The following is a 27,925-nucleotide window of genomic DNA, read 5'->3' as shown; positions in this document are numbered from 1 at the left end:
CACTTGCAGCTGGCCAGCTTTAATTGCATGCTTATTCCCCGGTGCTGCTTTTGTTTTGCTGTGATGATGTCTTTCTCGGCTTGATCATCTTTTAATGACCGAGGATAGACACACTCAATGTAACAGTAAAAAAAAAAAAAAAAGGGCCCTCTTGACCAAACGCTCCATATGTTGGAGTGACTGCCTCCAGAGACAATGTGTGTGGTTTTTTGATCTGTGAACAATGCTCAGTTGGTGCTCTCAGCTGTCTTGTTTTCCATACCTGCTGAGTAGGTCCACGTGGATGGCTGCAAAAGTATATGTGGGCTTTACATGCACCCACATGTCCTGTTTCCATGGTAACACCATGCCCCCCCCCTTCAGTTTATGTGCACATATCACTAATGTCTGTCAGGTGCATCTTAGTACATATCTAATTTTATACTTTTTATGAGGGCGTGTTAAGGTCCTTAAAAAGTTTGAAATTTATCAATGTTAGGCCTAATAAGTCATTAGATAGTCTTGACTTTTAATTTTGAGGTGTTAAAGGTGTTGAGGTTTAAAGGGTGTAGGGGGACATATTGTGAAAAATGTAATGTAAGGTATGCTGTATGCTTTCTTTAGTGTAAAATCCCCTGAAAATAAGAACTGTGGTGTCTTTGTTACCTTTGACTGATCTGCTTATAACTACGTACGGGGTACCTTATCTGTTTTTTTTTTATTGTTTTCAAAAGGTCTTTAATTTTAATTGTCTAGTAAATATAGGAGGTAGATTTATTAGTCACTGTTCCATGTTTTATGCACATTTCTTTGTATATGCTTTTCATATTTGTTTACTTTTATTTGTTTCTTGTCTTTTACTTTTAAACTCTTCGTGACATCTGCTCTTGTAGTGTGCTATGTAAGTAAACATACTTATGTACTTTGTCAGCAACAAACCTTCACCCAACACTCAACCAACAGAACACACACACACACACACACACACATACACAAACACACACACACACACACGCACGTCTAAGTGGATCAATTTGTACCAATTTAAAAAGTGTAACAAGTTACCACCATGATAGCCTTAGGTCGTTTCCAGGCCCCTGACTGTCGCGCATGTGTCCGTGTATGTGTATGTGTGTCAGCACAAGGGGGGGGTCATATTAGCCGTGTAAGCCGGGGTTGAGTAGCCCCGCCGCCTGCCTGCCGCCTCTGTGATGGCAGAACATCTGTTGGCTGTGATATGAAGCTCGGGAGTATCTCTTTCTCTCTCCTTCTCCCTCTCTCCTCCGCTCGCTCTCCCGTTTCTGTTATGAATTCCCCAGCTGCTCGGCTCCCTCCCTTCACCTAAAAACCCTGTCCCGCGCCACCTGTGCAGTTTTAATGCATAATTTATCTGCTAAGTAACCACATCCGAGAGACTCATCCCTCCATCCCTCTCCTGCTTCCCCTCTCTCTCCCCCTCAGTGATTGGCTCGGCATGTGAAAGTGGACACCTAGTTTCTAATATTCTTATTTAAGCAGATTAGGATTGATTGGGTTCCAGCGGTGGGCAGCGTATCCAAGAGTTGAAATCCACAGCAGTCAGCGTAGCCTCAGCTTGAACCTTCATCTTAGCGCTATATCTCTTTGAGGTACGTTCTGTGCTTTTAGTGTATTGAGCTCTTGGCTTAAATACAGTTATTTTTGTCTGGATTTACTGTATCTTTGGCTACCATTGTGGTCAGAAACATCTCCTGCAGTGACAACATAAAACTTAAAAGTCCATTAATAATTATTATTATTATTTTTAATATTGCAAAATTTAATCCGGGTTTAATCTCACATCAGTTCTGCCTGTATGACTGTCCTGTCATTGTGAAGTGAAGGGAAAAACGGCAGTGATATTGATTGATTAAGCAATATTGTGTGGTGGGCCACATATACTATATTTTAACATCAAGTGGACTTTGGACATGCCTGGTCTATAACATCAGTTTCACCTCTTCGGATTTTTGTCTCGGGGGGATCACAAATCAAGTACCCATAAAACCCATATTTTAACCTCTCCATTGGCAAGCAGTCAAAACCAGGATTGATCTACAGATTTATTGATATCTGCTCAAGTTTGGCTAAAAGTGCTGTCACAAATCTGTGGCACTTTTACCTGTGCTGAAGTTCTTTTTTTAGTTGTTATCTTCTTATTTTTGCTTGTGGCTTCATACAGTTGATTGCAGTGTGGTTAAAACACTAGAGTGTTTAAATAGATAAAATTTGTTGAGAAAAAAAAAGAAAGAAAAAGCCTTTGGTATTCTTTGTTTATTCGATATGTTGAACCCTCCCCAAAAATGATATTCTGCTATAGTGTGATTTCAGATTTTATAGCTTGTCAGATAGACCCATGTGCAGCTGACGTTTTATGTTACAGCGAACACACGTGTGGCCTTGCAGGCCCGTAAGCAGTCGTACTGTATTAGCCTATTGTGGCAGGAACGCCGCTGCTGCCGCCGCCACCACATCGTAGCTCAACCTGGACCAATTCTTCCCAAGGCCACGAACGTGCCTCTTTGCACATACATGTGTTTGTGTGTGCTTAGCTCAGTGTGTGTTTTATGGTCCCAGGCTGCCATGCATTATGTCTGAATATGAGGACAACAGGGAAGGAATGATAAAAAAGCTCACACACTTCCTGTAAATCAGTTCCCCTCCCACTACCATGGCTGCTTCTCTTACTTATCCCGCCACGACAAGGTGAACCATCAGGGTTAATGTACCAACAACCCCTCTTAACCTTGGGGGTGGGTTTTTCAGGCCACTCGGTGTCATCGGGTTAATGTCTTTTCTTTTCACTGTACAAGAGCGACTGGGCCACGCTGACACCTGTCACTCACCTAAATGACCAATCAAGATCAATAAAGCCAACAGGTTCGGTGTTTCACACACATTGTGATCACTGTACCTCAAATGAACTCTTAAACAGTCGATAAATCAAAGTGAGGGAGCCCATCCGTCAGTCAGTCAAGCTGTGTGGTACCTTTATCAGCTCTGAGGTTTTACCTGACAACCTCCGCTCATCACATCAGTTGCTAACAGTGAGTCATGTTGGTTTTAATAGGCGGAGTTGAAAAGGGAACATTTGCACTTATCAGTAAAGAGGAGGAAAGAAAGGTTCTTTTTCATCACTTTGATCTGCAGTATTTTTTTTATTGAAATGGCCACATAGAGAATATTTTGTGAAGGGAGATTTTTTTTCCACTGAAAGCCTGCCCTAACATCACATTTAGTAAACAGCAACAGCACTGCTTGTATTTTTAAGTACAATCATTCATCAGCCATTAACCTTCAACCTGAGCAGTGTACAAATATTAATCATTGATGCTCTATGCCACCCAAAATTTGGATATTATTAATTTCAGATTTACTTCACAGATTCACTTAGTTGTTACATCTTATCGTGTTAACAATACAAAAAGAGCAAAATTCCCCTGCCCCCTTGACCCGCACATGGATGCCTCATTATATTCGATATAATATAAAGTGCATTACCAGACTGCGTTAAAGTGAATCATAATTGCACTAATAGCAATATTAGAATAAATTGTGTTCCACAAAATATTGAAATAAGTAATTATCAGAAGAACTGTACTATATTTTTTAAGCACAGGGGAAGAACTTGTTTTTATGTCTTATTTTGGATTAAAGGAGGGACATACAACTTTAAATAATTGTATATTATATTTATCTTAAATAACCTTTGAACCCTGAATGACACCAGCGGATTTAACAAACATGCTTTGATGGTTGCGATCTATCAGGGATAAAAACCAACATGACTCTAACTCCATTTGTACTCTTGTTGAATTGGCTTCAGCATTGTGAGTTAATATTTAAAAAAAAAAAAATATTCATGATCGAGGATCACGATTAGGTTTGAAAGGCAAGTTTTCTTTGTAAAATATTGCAAAGATTACATCATTTATCAAAGCCAGAAACTGTAAAATCAGACAATATTGTTTAACTTTAAAATGTTTAATGGTTTTTCAACACATCGTATGCGGCAAACGCTTTGAAAAAAACAAAATAAAACCATAACCAAATCTGATCTCTAAGTATAAGTAGTTTAAATATATTTAATATTTTATTAAAACCACGTTATCTGTTTTTTTCCAACTCCAGGATTTAGTTTTCAGACATGAGTTTTCAAAATAATAGCAGCCACTGTGCCAAGTAACTGATGTAATTCTGGCAGGCTGCTGCTGCCACTGCTGTTTACAGTTTATTTGGAAAAACAGTCATTATATGCACATGTTGCTAATGTCTGCTGTGTGCACGTTGTGGCGTGTGTGAGTGTGTGTGTGTGTGTGGGCTTACTAATTTGTGCTGGTTTTGTGTGTTAGCATGGCTGTCACGCACTCATATCCTGCTGAAGGGCTCACACAGCTTGTGTGATGATGCCATTTGTTGGGAGGATGTGCATTTTGCTTAAGAAATAAGCTATTTATTGTGGTGATAACTCTCCCTCCCTTTCGTGCTCCTTGCTTGTTGTATTAGCCGCAGCAGTGGATGTGGATACAAAATAAAAAATATGGTCGAGTGAGGGTCATGCATTTTACCCCAGTCACTCGGGGAGGCTCAAAAGAACATATTTGTAGCTTTGGGGAGGGTCAAGATAAGCGGAAGCGGCGAGATCATAGCAGCTTTGATATGGCAGATTACCTCTCAGTGAAGCAATTGTCCGTCTTGTTGATCATTGCCCGCCTCTAATGGCTTCGTCAATACAGACCAACATCATCGAGCAGGAGGAAATCCAGGGTCAGCGACCTTTCTGCCACGCCGGCCTGTCCCACGCATGAACGTGACTCCAATGCAGATCTTTAACGATCTCAATTTGCATGCCAATCAAATTCTTTTCTCGAGCTTGTTGTAATTAGCAGGGATAAAGTTTATATCAAGAAAACCCTGAATACTAAAATAGAACATAAATGCAGAGTTATGAAGCAGCATAGTACTGAGAGTGAGTGTTTTAATACACGGAGTACCAGTGGGATTAGATTTACAGCAAAGAGTGCAGGCAGTATTTAACTTTTCATTTGAATATGCATCCTTTACTAACTTCCCAGCACTTCCCTTTGATATCTCCCCTTGTTGTATTGTTGCATGAGTGAAGCTCACCCAGCTAGCATCTAAATAGGATAAAATTAAACGTGCTCCCATTTTATTCTTATGTGTAGCTTTAAGCCTTTTGATGTGAGCTTCTAAAAAAAGGCTACGAGTGAACAGTGAGAGACCGAAAGAGAAAAACGTGCCCTCGATTGAATTAATTAACCATTCTCTCTAAAGGGGATTCATCAGGGATATAATAGGGGCTAAATTGATTTACAAAGTGCGCTCTTATGACTAACATGCTCCTATTGATTTCAAATGTTCTCCAAGTGCGATTGAGTAATGAATTAACAATGAAACAAGGGTATGTCCTCATGCAAGAAGAGACACCGCTGTATTATCTTGCTTATAATACTCAATACTTTTTACTAGTTTGTGGCAGCTGTTGTTTCACAGCCACACAACTTTGTCACAGGTTGCAAAGAATGAACAACCTTGTTCACTGAGGTGTGTTTTAGGGCTGCACAGGGACTTTGGTTCACCCTAACCCAGTACAAAAAGTGGATTTGCATGCGAGTCATTCACACTTTGATGTAGAAATATGAAACATCAGAGCTGGAAGATTCCTGTTGGTTCCTGGTCGGCTACAGCTGTAACACTAAAGATGAAAAAGATATGTCTGTGCTGCCCCGCCATTGTAGGTTATGTGAATGGAAACTAGAAATGTCAGTTTCGGTTAATTTTGCTTTCAAATAACCTGTCATTGACTGGTTAATTTTTGAGAAAAAAAAAAGACGTGAAATACAAAATGGCCTTTCGTTGTATCTGGCGCTAGAGTTCTCAATCTCAGCCCGAGCCAGACAGCCGCTGAGGGGTTCTCAAATGGGTCGGACTCGGTTTGGGCCAAAAATGTGCACTGATTGGCCAAGTCGGGGTAGGGCTCAGGCCATGGAAAAAAAAATCTTCACAACCAAAAGGCTTAATTGATAATGATTATTATTTTGAGTAATCAAACAAAAATCAGGATTTTTTTTTTAAAAAAAATTGTTCCAGCTTCTTAAATATAAATCTCTAAAGTAAGTAAACTGAATATCTTTGGGTTGTGGACAAAACAAGACATATGAGAACATCATTGCAAGGTTTGGGACCATTTTTCACCATTTTTTTATACATTACATTACAGATACATTACATTTTATAGACCAAACACTTATCATTTAACTTCTGCTCAAATTTGTCTCGTTACAGTTGGTTTAAACCAAGTCCTTTGTGTCTTTTTATCACATAGCTTTGGGCACTTGCCTGCTAAAAAGTGTGATATATGTACTTAAGGTAGCGTTTTTGTATCAACAGACAAAACACACACACACACACACACACACACACACACACACACACACACACACAAACACTACAAGAATTGACACACTGCCACCTTTAATCAGTGTTCAAACCAGCCCTCTCCCCCTTGTTCTGGCACTATGTGTGTGTTCAGTCATCCATCTGTCTGTGTATTCACCCACCTGTGCTTGTATGTGTGAATCTACTGTACCAATGTCGCACAATTTGCTTAGTCTCTCTAAGCCGCTGCGCTCTTCATCAAATTACAAGTATTCAGACAAATCAACGCTAAGCTAATCAGCGGCCCACTCTCAAAGCAGAGCTGCACTTGTCAGAGAGCTTCTCTTCAATCAGTGACGTTTCTGTTGTGCCTGGCTGGGAAGTAAAGAGTCGCCACCAGTGAATTGCTGTAACAGTTTGGCTATAACCATTTTTCCGCTTTTCTTTTAATAGGCGTTTTGTGTCCAAGCTACAGTTGCTGTTATCTTTGTCATCATTCCTAAAAACAGAAAATGTTTTTTTTAGTTGTGAGCTGATCATTTTTTACTGTAGAATCAGGTGAGAAAGCAGCACGGTTATGGAGGTGTAACAGAAAAACGATGAAAACGGATTTGTAAAATGGAAATAGGAAACAGGCCTAATCCTTCCGGCACATGCTTGAACACTTCTTTCATGTGGTTCTGATTGTTGTCATGTGAAGCAGTCGCTGCCCCATCATCACATTACCCCACCGCACTCACTTGGGTGTAAGTGTGTTTTGTCATTCAGGACTTGTGAAGGTCAGCGTAACCTGCCATCTCTCTCCACTCGGCCTCCATTATTAGGACTTGTTGTCCTTTCAGCCCCGAGCTTAATGGCCTGCCGCGTTTTTCCCTTTTCCCATCTTTCTATCGCTCTCCTCTCTTCCCCTCTCGCTCGCTCTCCCTCTCATTGTCTCTGGCAGCTCGGTGGCTCAAGCGTCTGGCTGCAGTTGCAGAGCAGCAGCAGAAGCAGCAGTCACATACCTGCATTCAAGTGGAACAAACAGGATGGTTGGCTGCTCACGGAAGGTCATCAGCCCTGGGCGCAGTGCGTGTGTGAGCGCGCGCGTGCGTGCGTCTGCGCATTTATTTGTGCTTTAAAAAAAGATGGAGCTCTACAGTGTTTCTAATAGTGCAAAACAAATGGCCAGTAGATGAGCAACAATGTGGATGCTGACTGCAACAACATATTGTTTCTGTGGGTCATAGCTTATACTCCATTAAAGGAAAACTTCACCCACAGTATATCAATTATTACTCTGACTCAGCGGATGCAGACAGAGCCTATAAGCCTTCCCTTGGCAGGTTATTTCGGCTTGCATTCTTCCTACCGTCTGCTTTCAGTTAAGTGCTCATGACTGTGGAGATTGTGATGATGGTGTGCTTGGACAGTAGGTCTGGATCGCCCTAAGTTTTTGACCATGCTGTACCCAGGACGATTGTGATTGGTTTAGAGAAACAAAAACAAGCATGTTTTTTTTCTGCTACGGCAGAATGGTAATATGGTGGTTCCAGTTTCAGCCCCCCCCCACATTGCCTTGAATTTGTGCCCTTTTTTACCCTGTGTGACCTTAAATTCACGAAGAAGGTTTTGTTTTTTCTGCAAGCTTCCACTGTGAACATCCGTCAACAAACTCTCGCCTTACTCGTGCAGTATAATCCAGTTCATCAAGAATTTTCCAGATTTTGGATTCTTGGTTCACCGTTAAGGTATGTGAGAAAAAAAGACAAAGTTCAACGAGGGTGTAAAACTGTAGCTAAGTTGCTCATTTAACTATTATATAAAATATTGTAAATACTGACAGAACTTCAACTGCTTCAAATATTATTAATTCAAATCATTTATCACCATTTCTTTTTGAACTGGACTTATACAACTTGGGGGAGCTTATTTTCTTAAAACATTTCACTGAAACATTTTAAGCCCAGATGTATACAACTGGCTATATTTTTGCCTCTTATACATTACCTATTTTTTGCAAAAGCATTGTTTTTTCGTGCCTCTATTTTGATCAATCCAGTCCATGTAACCGCTCATGTGTGATTTGGGCTATACGCATGTAAACAATGCCCAAAGTCGACAATGACTAAAGCGACTACTGCTGCTCTGCTAACATGCTGCTCACTCTATGCCTCCTGTGAAGACACGGTGTTTCACCCCAGTTCACACGTGCAACTACAAAGAGAGTAGCAGAAGCAGCGGGATGTCATGTCAGTGGAAACCTGCAATACAAGGAGGCAATCTAGTAGCGTCTCCAGCACATGTAGTGCTCCATTGAGAACCTTCAGTGGGGAGCCGAATGTGTTTCTCTATGGTGCCTGTCTCTCTCCGCTGTGACCTCCACACTCAACACAAAGTCTGGGGTCAACAGGAAGCCTCGTGGCCGTGCTCACTGTCCAATCCCAGCATGAGCCCACCCACTTGTCACCACCCTAAAGGTGTCGCGGTGATGGCCGCCAGTCTAATGAAAGGTGACACTCTAATCTTTGTCATCCCTAATTGGTGCTGCAGGTTTGATTAAAAGCCAAGCCATGTCAGCTCAATCGCACTGCAGGAAGCATGTATATATTCCAGCATTTGTGACCGTGCATATTGTGTGTGCATATGGCCATATATAAGTGCGCTAATAATGCACACGCCTGTCTAATGCCGTACAGAAAAAAAAAATCCTGGTTGATCTCCGGGTTTACGAAGCGTGGCTGCGTTTTCATTCTTCATTAACCTTGCTCGCCCTCAATCCCCTTAATTTCTACCTGATTTTTTCTCCTCCATCCTCCCCTCCTTTTACTCTTCTCCCAGCACTTTATTTTTTTTTTCTTTTGCAGCGTTTGTGGGATGAATAATTGAATGTAATTGGGTAGTGTGACCCTGTCTTTTGTTAGAAGCGAGGCAGGATGGCAGCATTCACTTCTTCTGTCATTCGTTTATGGCTAACAGTTTTGTGGCTATTGTTGTGCTTTTTTTTCCCCCCAACAGATCTCATTCAAAAATTTCTGTTGCTTGCACACACACACACACACACACACACACACACACACACACACACACACACACACACACAGTTCATCTTAAGACTCTTGCCACTGTACATCACCACATCAATGAAGTAAAAGGATAATCTTAGCATGCCGAAGAGCCAGCATATTTTAAAAAAAAAAAAAGAAGCCTCGGGTATGATTAACTAAGCCCTAACACTAGCGTAGCTCTGCAGAAGGCAGAGTGGGAAAAAAATGACAACATTAAAACTAGCTAATCTAATTAGCTCCATGATACCATGCAGTTAAATAATTAGCCAGAACCTAATTGGCTAATATCACAGTGCTGTTAAAAAATCTGTCTGCTTTTTTTTTTCCCCCTCTCTTTCTGTAACCTTTAAAAGTAAACACTTCCCAAATAGCCTGCAGAAACAAACGGTAACAAGCTGTGCTGCTGCTGCTGCTGCTGCTGCACAAGAAGTTGGAGCACTGCGAAGCTCGGTTGCACTTTTTGACTTCTGTGCTCCCCGCCCATCTTCGCTCCCGTCTTCCTCCCGTACATCTCTTTCACTCCCCCCTTTTCCTTCTCCAGCGTTTCATCTGCAGGGAGTTGATTAGCTCGCTTTCATCCTGACCGTCCTGTGTTGGCGCACGTGCTAAATACAATTACAGTACTTGAAGCTGTATACAAACAGCCTGTATTGAGGCTTGACAACCACCCACTCTTTCTGCCGCATCCCTTACTCGCTCTGTAAACACACACACACGCGCGCACACACACACACACACACCTACTGACATCCGTGCAGTTTGATATGTGGCCCAAGGCAAACCACTCCTCCCTAATGAGCCTCCTGCCCTCTGTTTCTCCTGGGGAGCCGAAAGAGAAGTAACCTTGATGCAGCATTGAAAGGATGTAGCCTGCTTACATTTACACACACACTCACACACACACATAAAAATTGCTGTTCTTGTGAGGAACCTCATTGACTATGTTATTTCCCAAATCTGTGCTGTTATCATCAACACTACATGGTCAACCACTCTAATCTTAACCTAATTCTGACTTTAACTCTTAACGCTTTGAAACCATCAGTTTTCTTGTATTGTGTTCAGATGCCTTTCACAAGCTATTTGACCCTTTGAAAACTGAGCAGATTGATTTGATTTCTGTCATTTTTATGGGGGGGACACGGCAGTGACCAATTTCGCAAGAAATTTCCCATAAATTGCAAAACATTAGTCAAAAAATAACATCTAAAAATGTGTGGGTTTTTTTGTTTTTGGAAAAAAAGGGGAGGATTGTTAGAAAATTATCAAAAAAAGGAAAAATAGTCTAGAAAAGTATATTTACATTTATGATAATATTATATCTAAAATTATGTTACAGAGAAAATATAAAAAAAATAAAATAAAATAAATACATATTTTTATTAATGTTTAGCACTTTTTAGGGTAATTTTCTTGTTTGAGATTTTTACCCTATTTTTGCTTATTTTCAAGTAATTTTCTTGTAACTTTTCAACTATTTTTTTTTTTTTGCCAATTTTTGGGCCATATCTTGTTAAGTTGCTCTCAGTTTCTCCCCATGTTTTTGAAGTAAAGTAAAAATCTCTTCACTCAGGTTTGAAAGGGTTGACCAAACCTTAAAATAGACTTTTAAAGCAAAGAATAACCAAAATGTCCTCACATTATAATACTGCCATCACTCTGAAGACGATTGAACCAGCAAGTACTTGATATTTTTACTCAAAAAAGAAAAAAAACCCAAAAACTAAATACAGCAATTCAGTTATCACAACGGTAGCCAGTTGTATTTGTGTAAATCTGCTAATCTATTAATCTTTTTTCTTGGTCTCTACTTGCAACAACTTCCGCTGTGTTTTAGTGTCCATTTGGAGTCTTAAATCTGAAACTGATCATTTGACTTCTTTTGCTGTGAGAATTTCAGCTTCTATTGATTTGCAGAGTTGTTTCTGATAACCATTGTGATTTTCAAATCATCAGTGGGAGATGTTAAATGAGTGGATGAAGATAATACTTTTTACAGTATTATCTATTGATTAGACACGTCACATTAGATCCTTACAATTTTCTGCTCTGAATTGAAATGTATTTGTAGCATCACAGTGGTTCAGAAAGTTGTGGTAGAAACATTAGACCGTACCATATGCTGGTAGCATCAAGGGTTTGTGTTCAGTATGAGTAGCAATGTTGTTTTGATGATGCCAATAACACGTTGCCATGCCTTGTACATCAACAGGATGTTATGGTCTCTTTTTTCATTATTCTGGAACTCTCTCTGTGAAACCAAATCAGTCAACAAGTGGAAAGTGTATGAATCACTGTTATGTCTTAAGTGGGTGGTAAAAAAGATTCAAAACATTTAGTGAGTGGACATATCAAGGACATTCGCATCTTCCCATCATTAGTCTGAGTCATGTTCTGTGACACACAGTCTATTGTCCTTATTTATATGCTTTTCTTTGTTTTTTTCCTTTCAGGTGATGCAAAGAATGATATAAAGTACTTTACAGTGTTCCCATGTTCATGAAATTCCTGGAAGTTATGAAATTAGAAAAACTGTTCTCCAGGTCTGGAAATGTCTGGAATTAAAAAGTTTTGGAAAAGATTTGTATATGTATTGTTTTGGATATTGTTTACAATGTCTTCATAAAAATCCCAAAACATTGTGGGAAATATGTTGCATTTAAAATCAAGTGCTGCGCTGCAAGATAGTGGATTGGATATTCGATTATCTGTCTCCCAAAGGGGGCCTGGCCTTGATGTTTTGCAAAGAACCTCTATTTGCCGGTCTGGACTTTTGGCATATGAAGCAATAAAGATAGCAAGTGTTAGCAGATTGCTTATTCACAAAGGCCTGGAAAGTACAGGTTTTTAGCCCTACCCCTTAAAATTCCTTATAACCCCAAAAGTCTTCAGTATCCATGAAAAGTCTTTCATATGTCTGCAGTGTCTTTATTAAGCCTAAAAGTCTCTAATATTCCTGAAAAATCTCTAAAACCCTAAAAAGTTTTAATATCCACAAAAACTCTTTCATATCTTCAAAAAATCTTTAAAATTCCTGAAGTGTTAAATATCCTTGAAATGTTTGATAACTCCTAAAAGGTCTACTTCTCTAAATTTTACAGGGTATTTAAGTCTTTTTGTGGTTCTTAAGGACTTTTGGTGGGTTTTGGAGACTTCTTAAGGTTAAAATACTTAAATAAAGTCATGCTAATGAGGTAAAATATTACAAAAAAAGTTTTGAAAATGTATTGGTAATAATGTGCGGGAACCCTGACTTTAGCACCATGTTTGTGTGGTAGAGGTCTGGTGTTTGTTGCAGTCACTGACCTGTCTGTGTTCCTGCGTGTGTTTTTTGTAGATCTGGGCCAATTACGAGGAGAAACCAGTAGAGGAGGTTGTGCATCAAACAGAAGAAAAGGAACGAGTGGCCAACTACAGAGCTGTATACGTCACCGAAATCTGCGACACCCTGCACTTCTACGCCCAGGACGTCGAGACAGGTACGTTTAGATTCTGTTTATGCGCGTGCAAGAAGGACAGACTCAAACACTGTATGTATTTGACATAGAATACATGGGTAGATCAGCTAGTAAAGTTTCTATGTGAACATGTATTACTCCATTCCACGATGAATATTTCATCATCCCGTCCAATCCTACACAAATACCCACGATCTGGAGGTGCAGGCGAGGGCTCTCTCACTTTTTATTCCCTTTTAACAGCACACTGACTTTATGAATGACAATTATCTCTACCACTCTGACATTCACCTCATCCCTTGCCGCAGCATCCCTCCCACCAGCAGAGACAAAACAAAGGACGTCCTACTTGTTATTACGACTGAATGACAGGAATAAATCACACCATCCCCTCTTGTCACCACTGACAGGGGGAGGAAAGGAGAGAAAAGTTTGGAGATGGGAAAACTAACAATCCCTAGTATTCCCGCATGGCTGCTTCCTTTGACAAGCTCTGTGTTTGCGTGTGCGTGTCTGTGTGTGTGTGTGTGTGTGTGTGTGTGTGTGTGTGTGTGTGCACGCCACTCGTGACATAATACCTCCCCCATTTCTAGTTTGTTCTGGGTAACAGTCCAGCTTTTAAGTAGTATACTTAATGGGCCATCCTCTGCAATATCAAAATCAAGGTGTGTGTGTATAAGTATACATATATACTGCATTGAGTTACAAAATGCACACTGCAGTTTGTTTTCAGTAAGTTATCCGAGGTAGCAACAGTAACTAAGGGCAGATAAAGCACGCGTTTTTCACTGAGCAAAGCTATTATTGCTGCCGCAGTCAACATTTTAAAGTCTGCTTAATGTAAGAATGGAATTTTCTTTTCAGAGATAATGCGAAGTAATGTTTAGAAAAACATGCTCAAACAGTGTGTGTTTCAAACAGAGTTGGGTTAATTTTTCGGTTTTGCCAGTCGTGTCCAGTATTTGAGCTTAAAACAGTTTGACTTAATGCAAAGCTTAACCTAAGTTTGTCATTACGGCACGTTCTAGCTGATTAAAAAGTAGCCTACATACGCAGCCTGTGCTGATAGCATCACAGCACTAACTCCAAAGTCATATTTCATTAATTCTAATTAATATGACAAAGTGATTCACATAATATTTTGTTTATAAAGACGCTTAACGGATCCACTTGAGTCTGGCAGGCTGTGTGCAATTTACTGCAGAGCAGAGGCTGTGGTGACAACATGAAGAAGATCGCATTTCAGTAGAGGTGGAAGGAGTAAGAGCGGCACACATGGTGTTTGTTTACTTGTAAGTTCATGTGTTTTCTGGGTTGACAAGAAAAGACATGGCAGTTAGTCTTTCAAGAAAACTAAAATTGTGGCAGTATGTCAACACTGACAACAAGTACAACAATGTAGAAGAGTCAGATAACCGTTGTGTTTGTGGGTTTGTCTTGTAGTGGTGATGGGGTTGGATTGTAGGGGCGTGTCGTGTACGCTACAATCAGAATGTGTCTGCAGCCATACATGGTCTGTTTTTTGGGGTTATTAGAGGAGATATAACACTAAGATTACACCAACATTGCAACATTTTGGAAGTGAAGATGACAAAAGAAGCATCAAAACTGGCTGCAAATGCTGTTTTGAGCTCAACTTTCTCGTGACCGAGTATTTCTAATAATACCTGTCGCTTGTTGAAAGTGCTTCAATGGAGGAAGTGTGACTGATTAATGAAGTTTAAATAAATAACTATCTTTACAATCCCAATTTAGGAGCTGAAAGTTTCTGCTATTGCTAATTACAAGCTGGACTACTTGCTGTTGGCTATATTGTTATGTTATTTCCAAGAAAATATCACAATATAAAACATGTATTATCTGTCTAGTAAGTAACCTTACGAACATAGAAAGACAGAAAGTAGGCTACTCATACTTGTTTTAAATGGTCACATCTCCAGTTGGATCTCAAGCGCACAGCTGATAGCTACGTGGTTTGTTAACATGGTATACTGGTCGAGTGTTTGGCTTAAACCAGTTTGAAAATTTTCACATCTGCCCAACTCTGGTTTCAGCCCTTTCTGATTCCCATTGTGATCCTTGAAGGCATATGAGGATTTGGACCAGTCTGTCCTTGACACGTTGGATTCTGCGACTTAATCATTGCCACAATTACACGAAAAACCTGTGCTCACAAACTAGCTGGAGCAGATCTGAAGCCTCCGTGCCAATCACTGTCCCCTTCATCGTCTGCCAGTTTGTGTGTGGGAGCGATGCAGGATGCAGAGGTCTTCCTCTCCCAGCTGCCCCCCCCCCGCATCTGGCTCCACTGGCAGTCGACTGTCAGAGGCCATGAAATTGACTTTGGCCACCTCTCTCTTTGCCTCACTGCCATAATTAATTAATTTGCCTTCATTTACTGCCAATCTGAGCCTAATCATCACTCACACCATAATAATCCAATCATATATGAGTGCAGAAAGCATTTGGCCCTCAATTGTTCTTCTGAATGCCCCCTACCTTTCTGTGCTCCAGGTAAGTGTGCAAAAACAATCTGTTATTCATCCTCTCGCCTTGAGCTGTAGATTTAGATCTAAAGCCTTACAGCTCCTCCGGCTACTTCAGCTTCACTCGCCTGCAAGTCAGGAGAGATGTTGAGGTTATGTGCAAGGTTTTATCACTGATCAAGATCACATGCCACTGGGACGAGACTGAAATGTACATGGCACATGTTAACCCAAGGCAAACTTTAAAGGGAACATTTGCCACCGTTTTTGTGCCTGGCCAAGAGTTGTGCTGGCACACCTGCGAGCAGGAGAACTTTGCTTTATGTCAGCGTAGCGTGCGCTGATGATACATTTACCATGATATGATTAGACATCCACATAAAAGGCAGCAGCATTTTTCTTTAATGACTTCAGCGTCATTTATACTCAGCGGGAGAATATACAGGCGAAATGTGTTGAGGAATTTTCTCCTAAGTTATGGAATATTAAAGGGATTTCGAGTTTAAGGGCTTTTGGGAAACCTGCAGTGCTTGAGCTCCACATGAAAGAGCAAATCAAAGTGTTTTTATTGATTTTTTTAGCATGTTTTTCATATATTCTTTATATCTATAAGGTTCCAGGGGAAACTGCAAGATGCAAAACATTTACAGCTTTTTCTCAGTAGCAACTTAAATGTTGCATTTAAAGAAATTGTACACAAACTGCATTTTTTATCTTGCTGCTCTCAGTGTATTTTGACAGGAGAGCTGTGAGTTATTTAATCTTTTCTCATATAGGCTTGATTTTAGATGATCCAGCAATGCTAGGGCCTTTTATTTATTTATTTTTCCCTTTAATTGGCCCGTGTTCTTCCACCAAGAGGCTTACGTGCTAGTTAAAAAAAAGTGTTATTCTCAGCAGGGAGGTAAAACCTGACCAGTCCTCACCCCTGCCTCCTTCTCCTCATCTCCCTCTATATCACGTTGTTTGCCCCTCCTCGCCTTCCTCCGTCTCTTTTTACTCCCTTGGTCTCTTTCATTTTCGCTGACGCTTCCTCAAAGCTACATTAAGTCATACCAACCCCTTGAAGAGCACATCAAAGTGTTAGGGCCTGTAAAATCATACAAGCTGAGTGCTTTGCAATATCATTACATGTTCCACCCCCCCTCCCTCTCTTCCCTCAATTTCTGACATGAAGGAATTTATGTACTCGGATGAGCTCGGAGTCTGAATTTCATAAATGCACTTGTGATTGCAAATGATGACAACACAATGCTTCACTTGAATGATAGTGCTGTTATAATGCGTGCCACAGTTCATGTTCCCAAATATGTGAAATAGATTTTTATGTATGTTATTGCTGTTCACATCCCCTGTGTGCAGCACTGTGGCTAAAAAATAAGCCTCTAACAAATCATGGCTGCCAAGTAATTGATTCAGGATGAAAACAAATGCTTATACTTATACATAAGAGATGCATTACTGTAAACATCACAGTTTAACATAATAAAATGGCACTGTAAGACCTCTGTCACACTCAAAATTATGATATTTTTATGCCTCCGTGCAGGTGGTAACCATGGCTGGAGGCATTTTGTTTACGGGTTGTATGTCCCTGCGTCCCATTCTCGTAAGCATGATATCTTGGGAATATCTTGAAAGAATTTCTTCAAATTTGGCACAAATGTCCACTTAGATTAAATGATGAATTGATAAGCTTTTGGTAGTCATAGGTCAAAGGTCAAGGTCACTGTGACCTCACTCTTGCGTATTCGGTATCTCAAGAACAGTTTGACTGATTTTTTTTTTTTTAATTTGGCATTAAGTGTCCACTTCGAATCAACAATAAGCTGATTAGAAATTGCTCATCAAAAGGTCAAGGTCACTGTGATCTTGCAACCGTCTCATTCTCATGAGTGCAATATCTTAAAAAGGCCTTTAGAGAATTTCTACAAATTTGGCACAAACTCAAACTCAGACTTTAAAATGAGCTGATCAGAATTTGTTGGTCAAGGTTTTAGGTCACTGTTACTTCACAAATCATGTTTCGCCATAAGTCAAGAATGTATACGGCAATTATGACAAAATTTCACACATTTTTTAACACGATAACGTGATAATGTTTTACGTTTAAAAGGTCAAAGGTCAACTTCATATGACACATTTTCTGCCCATTAAACAATGCCATAACTCCAGAACAGAGGTGCAGATAATGTTTCAGATACTAATTTGGTTGCCCACCTTGAATGTGCTGATTGTATAGATCTTTTTTGCTGCCGGGATGACGATGTGTGTGAAGCATCTATGTTCTCATAGACATGGAAGTAAATTGGAAGTGTAACTTGTCTGTTGTGTCGAGGCATACATCTGCGAGGCGGTGATTCTAGTTGTTGCAGTATTTATGCAGCTCCAGAGGTTGCATGAGCACTTGATCTCCTTGTGTGTTTATATTAGCATTCAGATACAACCAATGTGATGCATCTGATCAAAAATTTACCCTCTTAGACCCACATTATGCTATGAGTTTGATTGCTCACCACTAAAACACCTACCCATTTTCACCTTTGCGGTTACAAATTTACTGCCCAAGTCAAAATTGTTTTTGGCAACAACTACCAGCACTCCATTTGCCAGATGGAGAAAACACTTTCATTGAGTACTCCTTGACCATCCTTGAGGTATAGCACACTATGACATGGAGTGCGAGCCTAACTGGCTCTCCTCTGGTCTCGCCAAATGATCAGTTCTGAAGCCAGGAACAAGCCTCATTGAAAGCAACTTGAAAGACAGAGTAAAACTATATAGATGGAAGGTGCAGGCCCATTTACTTATCTTTAATAATCCTCAGCTTTCATTGTGGGTGTAAAACTAATCATGAAAGGTAGCTGTATCTATAGAAACAAAAAATGATTAAAATACAGCTGGGACTGGCAGAAAGAGTCATTTTTCTTTCTGCAGTTAAGCTCCCATTTGTTTTAAACTGTCGCTTCAATAAGATAAGATGAACTTTATTGATTCATCGCAGGAAAATTAAAGTGTCAGCAGCATGAAGAGAACAGAAAGCAGTGAAATAGTCCAGGTAGCAGGATGATACTAACAATAAGGAGCAGGAGGCAAAAACAAGTGTTTTATAAAATGAAAAGGAAGAAATTAAAAAGTCTACCTCACTAAGAATGGGATATGATATATTGGGTCAGGTGTAGGATTTGGCCGATGTAAAAAATTTCAAACTGGTCTGATATTAGGCCCAGATAATACTAGATCATTCCTCACTTCAACTTCACGAGTCAGCCATTACTTGTCCATTGCATTTCTTTCAAAGCAATCAGTCAAGATTTTATTTGTCACATGGAATTATAGAAGGTACAAATCCAGTGAAATGTGATCCCATCAGCTCCTTTAACTTGTGCCCTGTAGTTCAGTCCTTTTTTGCATCTTCTTACATTGTTGGCTGTTTTTTCAATAATTGTCCATGTTTCCTGATAGTGCTGGTAATCCATAGTTTCTGGTTGTGGAATGATTTAACTGTTTCCCAATTTCCCAATCCCAGCAAGATGTCCGTATGGTCACTCCACCCACACACAGGTAGCGCCGCCTCTGTAGCTGCCTCTGCAACCACCTCTGACAGGTGCATAGCAGTGATCCACAGCAAGAAAGGGACAGTACCGGATAATCTTATGGTCAACACCAGTCCTTATTCACCGTAAATCACATACCTCCTCTGCTCTTGGCAGAGTCTGAGTCTTCTGCTCTGTCAGTTCAGCAAATAGAAAAAGAACCTCCTGGCTGAATGGTGCTGTCCAGTTTTCAAACAAGTTTCCATGAATCAGATGATATTATAGTTCTTGATATATCGTTGGAAACTGATGCAGCATTGGCGTCGTCCAGTTTGTTTTCAATGCCTGTAAAATGGCTATCAGGAGGCCAGTTCGGCTGGTGGCAATCTTGTCCATCTTTTCCATCTTTAATGCTGTTAAAATTTGAGTAACCTGACCTGACTAACCAGCAGGAACCGGCTTAGAGGAGAGTTTACAGACTGGTGAGTTGATTTCCTCATCTCCATAAGTGGCTCGCAGCCACATGCCAACTTAAAAAGCAAATAGAAATAAGTCCATAAATTTAGCACAAATTTGGCATAAATGTAGTGGAGCTGACAGAGAAGCAACTGAAAACATCGGTGCCTACATCACTGAGCGGCGGTAATAAATAGAAACAGGGAATATGACCAAGATAAAGTGACAAACCGTAGTGCACCCGGGCACTGATGACCTGTTAGGACATTACTTTAGTCCATGTCAGATCCAAAGTTGTTCTCATCATGTCACACCAAAAACACATGAACGTTTTTGTAAACAAGCACAACAAGGCCACTCCTCACCCTCCTAAATCTACTGAAGTTTGATTTCCTTAATGTTTCCAGCCTTGGCTAGGCAGTCACTTGCATAAGGTTTGTTATTCACATTGTTATATTGCTTAGTATTAATGCAATTCAAGTTGGATTTCATGCCATGACACTGTTGGCACATGTTGCTGATTCAGACTACTCTCTAATTTGCTGGACCATGTCATGATGACAAACACAATTTAAGCCAGTTAACGTTAAATTAAACCGCTCCGAGCTCTTACTCCGGTCTGGACCTGCAAAACCAAAAATCCAGCTCTAGTCAGACTTTCTAGACGACAAGAAGGTCAAAAAGAATGACACAAGATTACCTTAAATTTGAAAGAAGCAAATACAGTTTGAGGCAGATGGCCACAGATAATAGCAGTCCAGAAGAGCAAGTCAGCAGATGCTGTACGTAGCATACAGTAAGTGGACAGTACATCTGTTATAGAGCAATAAAGAAGACAAAGGCACACAAAAAAAGAAAAACATTATAAAAACAGTAGGGTTACAGCCATTATTATGTAAATTCCGTATCCGAACCATTAACCCTGTGGGAGTGTGGCTATCTACTAGGCCGGGATGTATTTATTCAGTTATTGTGGTCTGCTGAGGGCACTGAAGATTGAGGTCTGCACAGCTGGTGTTGCACTAAAATGAACATACATAGGCCCATGAAATAATGTGTTTCTAATCTTTATGCTGTTATCTTCTAAGTGATTCTCGTATTTTGCGGCGAAAAATGCAGTTTGTAATATCATTTATTCTCCGGGGGTCCTGGGCGCTCTGTATTTTACCCCTTTTCCCATTTTAATTATTCACATTTAATTACACTTAAGTGCTGCTTTTTCATATATGGATATCTTTACACAAGCTCGATTAGTGATTAATTTCATGTTAAGAATGGTTTTTCCAAGTCACTGAGAAGCTTGAGGGATTGCGCTCTTTAATCCTCAGTTTATTTTAAGGGTCTTTATCAGTTGCTGTATGCGTTTATCTCTCGTTGTCTCACTTTCCTTCTTCGGACTACTTTCTCTGTTTTGTCTTCCGATTTTCCTTGTGTGTGGTTGTCTGTGTGTGTGTTGGGCTCTCTCCGGAGGCTATATGTAATTACTGTCAGAGGGGGACCTGCGTAGATCTGTGTGACCTTGGACACTAAAAGACAGAGGCCACTCCAGGCACAGGGGGAGTAAGTGACTCTGTGCTGTACACTGTTGTTGCTTTGCCACTACGCTGGAGAGTCGGTATAATTAAAAAACTTGCTAAATATAGCCTCGAAGTTAGTCATAATGGCTGCTACCTGAATATTGGATGCCACTTCTAATTCTTTTTTAATCAAAGTCACAAAGTACAAGAGTATTAGTTTCCCTAAAAACTCATAAGCTATGCCCCAGTTTCATTTTGTGTACTAGTTGAGGTGGAGCTGCAACAAAGGATTATTTTCCTTGTTTACTAATCCATCGTAGTTATTCTATTAGTTGTTTGGTCAATAAAATGTCAAAATCTGATGAAAAATGTCTATCCGTGTTTCCCAAAGCCCAAGATATTGCTTCAAATATCTTGTTGTCTCCATAGTTAAAAAATCTTCAGTTTATTATCATAGAGAAGGAAAGACCTTGAAAATATTCACATTCACGAAGCTGGAATCAGAGATTTTTTTCTTTTTTCTCTTAAAAACAATACTTAAACCAATAAAATACCAATTATTTAGTCTGTGATTAATTTTACAGTTGACAATTAATCGTTTAATTGTTACAGCTGGAGTTAAACGGGGGTGTTGAATAGAGCTGCAGGGATGAATTGGATCCTTGTTCTGTATATTGCGTGTAGGTTCCTGTGTATGTGTAAGTTGCAACCAAGCAGCAACTTCTGAGGCTGAAAAATGAAGCCATTGCTGTAGTGCCAAAAACTGCAATTCCTCTAATGGCTGACTCCAAAAGGGCAACTATCCCCATTGACCCCTATTTTAAAATGTCCAACTTTATCACAGAAGTAAACATTTTAGAGCCCTGTTAAAGAAAAAAAAATGTCATTAGCAATAGAATGGTCTATTTCAGTACTCTCACTTTCGTGTAGATTGTCAGATATGATTTAAGAACGCACCCCTTGAAAAAAAGAAAAAAAATACCCTCTCATCCAAACATAGTCATTTCTGACTCCAAAACTCCAAGACAGCTGCAGTCAAAATGCTTGTGGCTTTAAAACGGATGTCCACAAGCCAATGGGGGACGTCACGGTGGCCACTTCCATTTTTTTTTAATGCAGTCTATGGTTGCAGCGCTCGAGCCTGCATGGGTTGCTCTGTATTACTGGGCAACATTCCTACAGGGCTGTCTTTGTCTAGCTAGCATCCTCCTCCTGATTTGGAACTCACTCAGTTCTCACCTCCGTGGGACTGGAATGCTAGACCAGAGCCCCGCCTGACAAACACACATTTTCTGCCCACCTCAAGCCTCAGCTGCAGCGCAGTTGGCGGTACATCCTGTCTGCTGCTTGTTTCCTGGCACCCATACAGACCCATAATGAGTAGAGTCGTTCCCCCCAACCAGGTGCCACTCCGTCCACATTATTCACACTTCTACCTTTTACACACAGCAGCTGTTCATCACCTAATGATGCTGGACCCAGCCACTGATGGAGCAAGGCGGGCAGGGAGCTGTTCTCTCTCTGGCTACACTTCAAACTGGGCCCCTCTCCGTCTTTTGAAATTGATTTCCACTACTTTGAAATATTATGTTTCAATTTTATTTTTCATGGGGCTTTTTTCTGCTAACTGAGAATTTTCATATTGGCTTATTTACTTGTTGCCTCTTTGTGTAGGTTTCCTCTTTAATGTATGCTTTCCCACACAATGACATCTTTAGCCAATATGGCCTCCCTACAGTTATCTCACAGTAACACAGCATTTTTCTTTTCAAATTCAGCTCTGTATCAAGCAGAGGCAAGTTGCCACAGTAACACTAGCATTCACAGTGTCGATTTCAATAATAGGACATGAGAATTACTGTAGCATTTCATATTGATCAGGGTGAGTGGCCCGCTAATTGGATGTCATGTCAAAGCAGCCAAGTGATGATTACTTTATACAATAGGGCTTCATAAAAAAAACAAGGGTGCACATTTTGAATGGTAGGCAGCGCTGCCTGCAGTGTTGGCTTTATTATTTATTTTTTCATTCTGGATGAAATATTTTCCTGTGGCAAATCAGTCAGGGGTGGAGATAATTAACTCCTACACCAGAGCGTTATGAAACGACTTTTTTTTTTCAGGAGGATTTGGGAAAGTAATTTTTTTCTTTATCATGCAAGGTCTTTGTTGCACAGTCTAATTAAAACAATGAAGTGAAGGAACTAATTGCGAAATGAAAGAAAAATAACTCAGATTTCAGGAAACACAAAAAAGAAGTGCAACAAAGTTCTTAATGTGACAATTGTATTGATTATAGTGTATAGTTTCGTAGCCCCATCAAATTCGAGGTGAATGGGTTTAATTGCTATACTGTTCTCTCAGTGTTCATGCAATCATCTTAAATTTAAAGCTGCTTGTCGGTAACACCATATTAGGTTTCATTTTAAATTACTGGCTCACATATGTATGCCCCCACAAACCGGTCAAATTGAACTTAGTTTACATCCATGTCTGTAAGAGCACGAATGGTTCAAACACATCTTCCACGTGGTTGCAGAGCAGATCTATAACAATCAGCAAAGTTTCAAGGTGGGCACCAGAGGTTAGTGTCACCAGTACAGTGAACACATTATGATGTCAAAGTGAAATTGACCTTTGACCTCTTTGATGTAAAATATCATCACTCTATATCCTATTTAACATTTGTGTGAAATTGTATCATAATTAGTGATGATTTTCTGAGTTATGGCCAAAAATGTCATGTGAGGTCACGGTGACCTTGTCCTTTGACCTGCGACAACCAAATTGTAATCAGTTCATTCTTGAGTCCAATTGGACGTTTGTGCCCAATTTTAGGAAATTCCCTCAAAGCCTCTTTGAGATATTATGTTGATGAGAATTCGTGGATGCAAGGTCAAAGTGACCTTAACTTTTGATCATCAAATTCTAATCAGTTTACTATTGGTTCGATGTGTATGTTTGGGCCAAATTTAAAAAAAAAATGCAAATTTACAAGAACGCAAAGGAAGGGTTCACAGGGACTTTGACCTTTGACCTCTAAATTCTAATCAGTTCATGCATGATTCAAAGTGGAGCTTTGTGCCAAATTTTATGAAATTCCCTCAAGGTGTTTCTGAGATATCTTGTTAATGAGAATGCGACTGCGGAGGTCACAGTGATTTTGACCTTTCACCACCAAATTCTTGACTTAAAGTGGACGTTTGTGCCAAATACAAAAAAAAAATCTCTCAAGGTTTTCTTGAGATATCACGTTTACAAGAATGAGATGGACACAAGTTCACAATGACCTTGACTTTTGAACACTGAAATCTAATCAGTTCTTCCTTGAGTCCAAAATTTGTGCCAAATTAGAAAAATTTCCATAGAGGCATTCTTGAAATATCTCATACATGAGAATGGGACAGATGGAAGGACACCCTGAAAGCAGAATGCCTCAGTTATGGCTGCGTGTAGGCATGAAAGAAAAGCATATCTTTCTGTGAAAAATTTAACCAGATGTGACCCGTGTATCTTTGTCTGTCTATCTTTTATGTCTCATGTTTTATTCACTTGAAGGGTGTATGGCCTTTCTGCGGTGGCATTCATATACCAACATTGAACAAAGTAACAAAGCAGGTAAATGAAAGTTGCAGTAGAGGCAGCAGCCGTTTTTCACTTTCCCTGCCATTGCAGCAGATGCAATATTTAGAGGTCAGACCCTGCCCACATGATCTCCCCTCTCCCAAGGCATTCATTATTAAATCAGATACGCTTAGTTTCTAAAAGGTCAGCTTACCTGTCGGTTTGAGGGGGGGCACTTCTGATTTTCCTTGACTTCATCCATATTCTTCACTACCCCAGCAAGCATGATTCGCACTAATGTCAGCTTCTGGGTCTATTACCTAAAGCTGAACAGCTGAATGACACTTTTCACAGTGGTGAGCCACTTACAGGTCCAAATGGGGTTCTCTTCAAAATTGGCCGGGCTCACACTCCCTGGTCCTCTTCTCCAAATGTTGCACAGGGCCATCTTATGAATATATTTGGACTCCTCACAATCAAAACAGGGCATTAGCTGCAGTCAATGAGGCTCGACAGGTGGTGGCAGAGAAAGGAGCAGGAGAGACTGATGCAAAAAGAGAGCCACAGATGCTGTCTCTGTTTAGATTTTCAGTGATGGTTTTTCCAATTACAGAAACAGTAATTTGCTGTAAAAGGCTCCAGACTGCCGGGAAGGGTAGAATGGAACAGGGTAATTGGTGATGGTGGGGGGGTATCGCATGAGATATAATCCATATCACTCTCCAGTGAGAGTGGAGCAGCATTAGTCAAGCAGGGGGATCATTTGTTTTTTATAGTGGCCTCCTTCAATGCTCGGCAGATGCTGACACCACTTTAAACATCACTCAGGAAGGGGAGTAAATGGCCTTTCTCTTGCTTAGCTCCCTCTTTGTCACAGTGTGTCTTTAGTCCAAATATCCCCGGGTGAGCGCTGGCTCATTGTTGACCAACCACAAGGGGCATTAGACTCATAACAGCTGTGCATGTTTGCTTACACAAACAAACGTAGGCCTCCCATGCCAGTGCGTACTGTACAGAGAACATTTGCTGTTCGTCAGCGTGGCCGTTTTACCTTTGAAGTGTTGCTCACATGTCCTGAAACTCAGCCATTCCTCCACCCCAGAGGATAAAGCCCATCCAAACCTCATGCATATTTAACACTCCAAACTAGCAGGTGAGCTAAGGCACAAAGCTCTGTTCAAGCGGCTGTGATGGTGGATGATGCACCACCCATGTGTCTGAATAGTCAGCTGGGGTGCGCAGCAAAAGCTCTGTGGTGTTGCTAATGCCTGCCAAACACTAGAGGACTTTGTAAAGACTTTTAATAACTAAAGTTTGACACCATCTCACATCTAAAATTGAGATTTTAGTCAGACATTGTGAGATTTTACAACGATTGGGGATCATGCAGAGTCACTATTTGCAAGAATACAACTAGATTCCCAACTCTTTGAAACTTGAGCAAATTGATTCCTTTGAATAAAAAAACACATTGAGAAAGCATGAGCAATTTAACAAGAAATTACCCTAAATTTGCAAGAAATTAGTAAAAAGGTAAAAAAAAATATGTCGTTCTCTCTTTTTAACTCATTTTCAGGTCATTTTCTTGTCAGCTTTTCCTGATTTCTTGCAATTTGCAGAACATTTCTTGCCAAGTTGCTCATTGCTTTTTCCCCATGTTTTTGAAAGAAATCAATATGCTCAAAGATTTACGGGCTTTTGACAGATTTCTGAGAGCGCCAAAAGAAAACTAATCGAGCCAGGTTTCAAAGGGTTGAGATTATTTCCCATCCTGCTCCTGGTGGAAAATAGTACACCAAACTGCCTTTAAGAATGATAACATATTACCAATACCTTAAGTTTCTGAAAAAAACACATAACTCAACCTGGTGTGCTTCTTCCTTTTTGGTGCTGAAGAGAGCATTGCTATTGTTCTACATCATTGAACTTAAGAATTTAAATAAGCCAAGACTTGAAAATTACAATAATATTAAACATTTTTGAATTTGTCGAAATATCAAGACGAGAAAAAGACAAACATAAGACAGCTCGAACTGATTTTTATGACCACCATACACCAAACAATCAAGAACACAGGAGCGCACACGAGCTGAGGTAAAAATAATGATTTGAAAATGTCCTCAACAGTGAATTCGCCTGAAAAGTTTGCATAAGATGATCAAAAAAGTTGATGCAGAACATATTTGTGTTTCAGCTTCAATTTCACTGTGACTCATTCCGCTGGATGTTGCCTTCCTTTTTCACAATTTATTGTCAATTATAACGGGGTTTATGTTTCCGGATCCTCTCCTTCCGATTGTCTCCCCTGCAGGTGTCCTTTTCATAGATGCACTCCACTTTGACTCCTAATTCCTTCCTTCTTACATGCCAGGAATTTAGAATGCTTTCATATGCAACCATCGCTCTCTTGGCCTCTGCCTCTGTCATATTGTGATTATTTACCCTTCTGTGGTTTAATGGCTTTGGTAAACAGCTTAATAGAATTCAGTACGGCCTTGGGAGGCGTAGCAAAAGGGCACATGATTCACTGTTTTCATTGGCTTTTTGTTCGCCCCCTTGTCTCTGCTCACACACCGTGCGCCACAATACAATCAAATATGATCATAACCGACCTGTAAAACTGTTGCAAGTCTCTCTACCATCTCTCTTTCCCTCCCTCTCTATTGTTTTCTTCTTTTTAAGCCTAATCGCTCCCTCACTCCGCACTGGGCATTCACAATGTAATTATATATGATTTACAAACAGCTGCAGCCATAATGGTGTATAAACAAATTACAGAACGAGAGAGAAAAAAACAACAGAGGAATAAAGAGATGAAGACAGAGAGAAATTGGCCAGCATCAGACGCAGTCAGTGGTTTGGTTGTTTTTTTGGATCATCGCTTTGGCTCTGCCTTCAACACAAAATGAGCACTCACGCTCGACATGGTTTACCCCTTCTGCACGCAGATATTCAGTTGTCTTTATGCCAACATTAAACAGGAGTCTGCCTCTGTAATGCAGAGCATCCTCGCTGCACTTCCTTCCTAATGTGACTGCTCACATTCATTCAGAATTTCACTGGGATGCCGCACTTGCATAAGAGTTTGCTCACTTGACCCCTGAGGGCCTTTATTTTCTCTCTGTGCTCACCTGCAGCATGTAAAGCTTATTTCTTTGTTTGGGTTTCTTCCACACTGATAGCACTTAGACTTGTGTCTTTTAGTGCGGTCATCTACTCTGTGTGATTCCGCATGCCTGTCTTTTCTGTGTAATGCCATGTATAGGTTGCGGTACGCATATTTACGCAAATAATCTTCACGCCATGTGTTTGCAGACAAGCTCTCACCTCGACTTAAAGCTGTCCACATGGATGATGTGCTCCTGATAAATTCATAACCCCAAAGCCAGTTCACCTTTGTCCGAGACGCCTGCACAGCAAATTGGATCTGTAAATCCCAACAGAGAATAATGATAATGCACGAGG

At 40.3% G+C, this 27,925-nt stretch overlaps 1 protein-coding gene across 1 annotated transcript in view; it reads left to right on the top strand.

The window, feature by feature from the left end:
• The window catches only part of snd1 (staphylococcal nuclease and tudor domain containing 1), a 245,423-nt gene that overhangs the window by 173,029 nt on the left and 44,469 nt on the right, over positions 1-27,925 (top strand). The window contains exon 18 of the mRNA XM_042511217.2: positions 12,781-12,922. Within this exon, the coding sequence (XP_042367151.1) occupies positions 12,781-12,922 (142 nt within the window). The remainder of the gene's footprint in view (positions 1-12,780; positions 12,923-27,925) is intronic.

This window comes from Plectropomus leopardus, chromosome 22 (assembly GCF_026936395.1).
Source record: "Plectropomus leopardus strain MGB_pleo_1.0 chromosome 22, ASM2693639v1, whole genome shotgun sequence".
NCBI classification, from domain to species: domain Eukaryota; kingdom Metazoa; phylum Chordata; class Actinopteri; order Perciformes; family Serranidae; genus Plectropomus; species Plectropomus leopardus.
The sequence above is the reverse complement of the archived record's forward strand: the minus strand, read 5'-3'. Positions and strand labels throughout refer to the sequence as shown.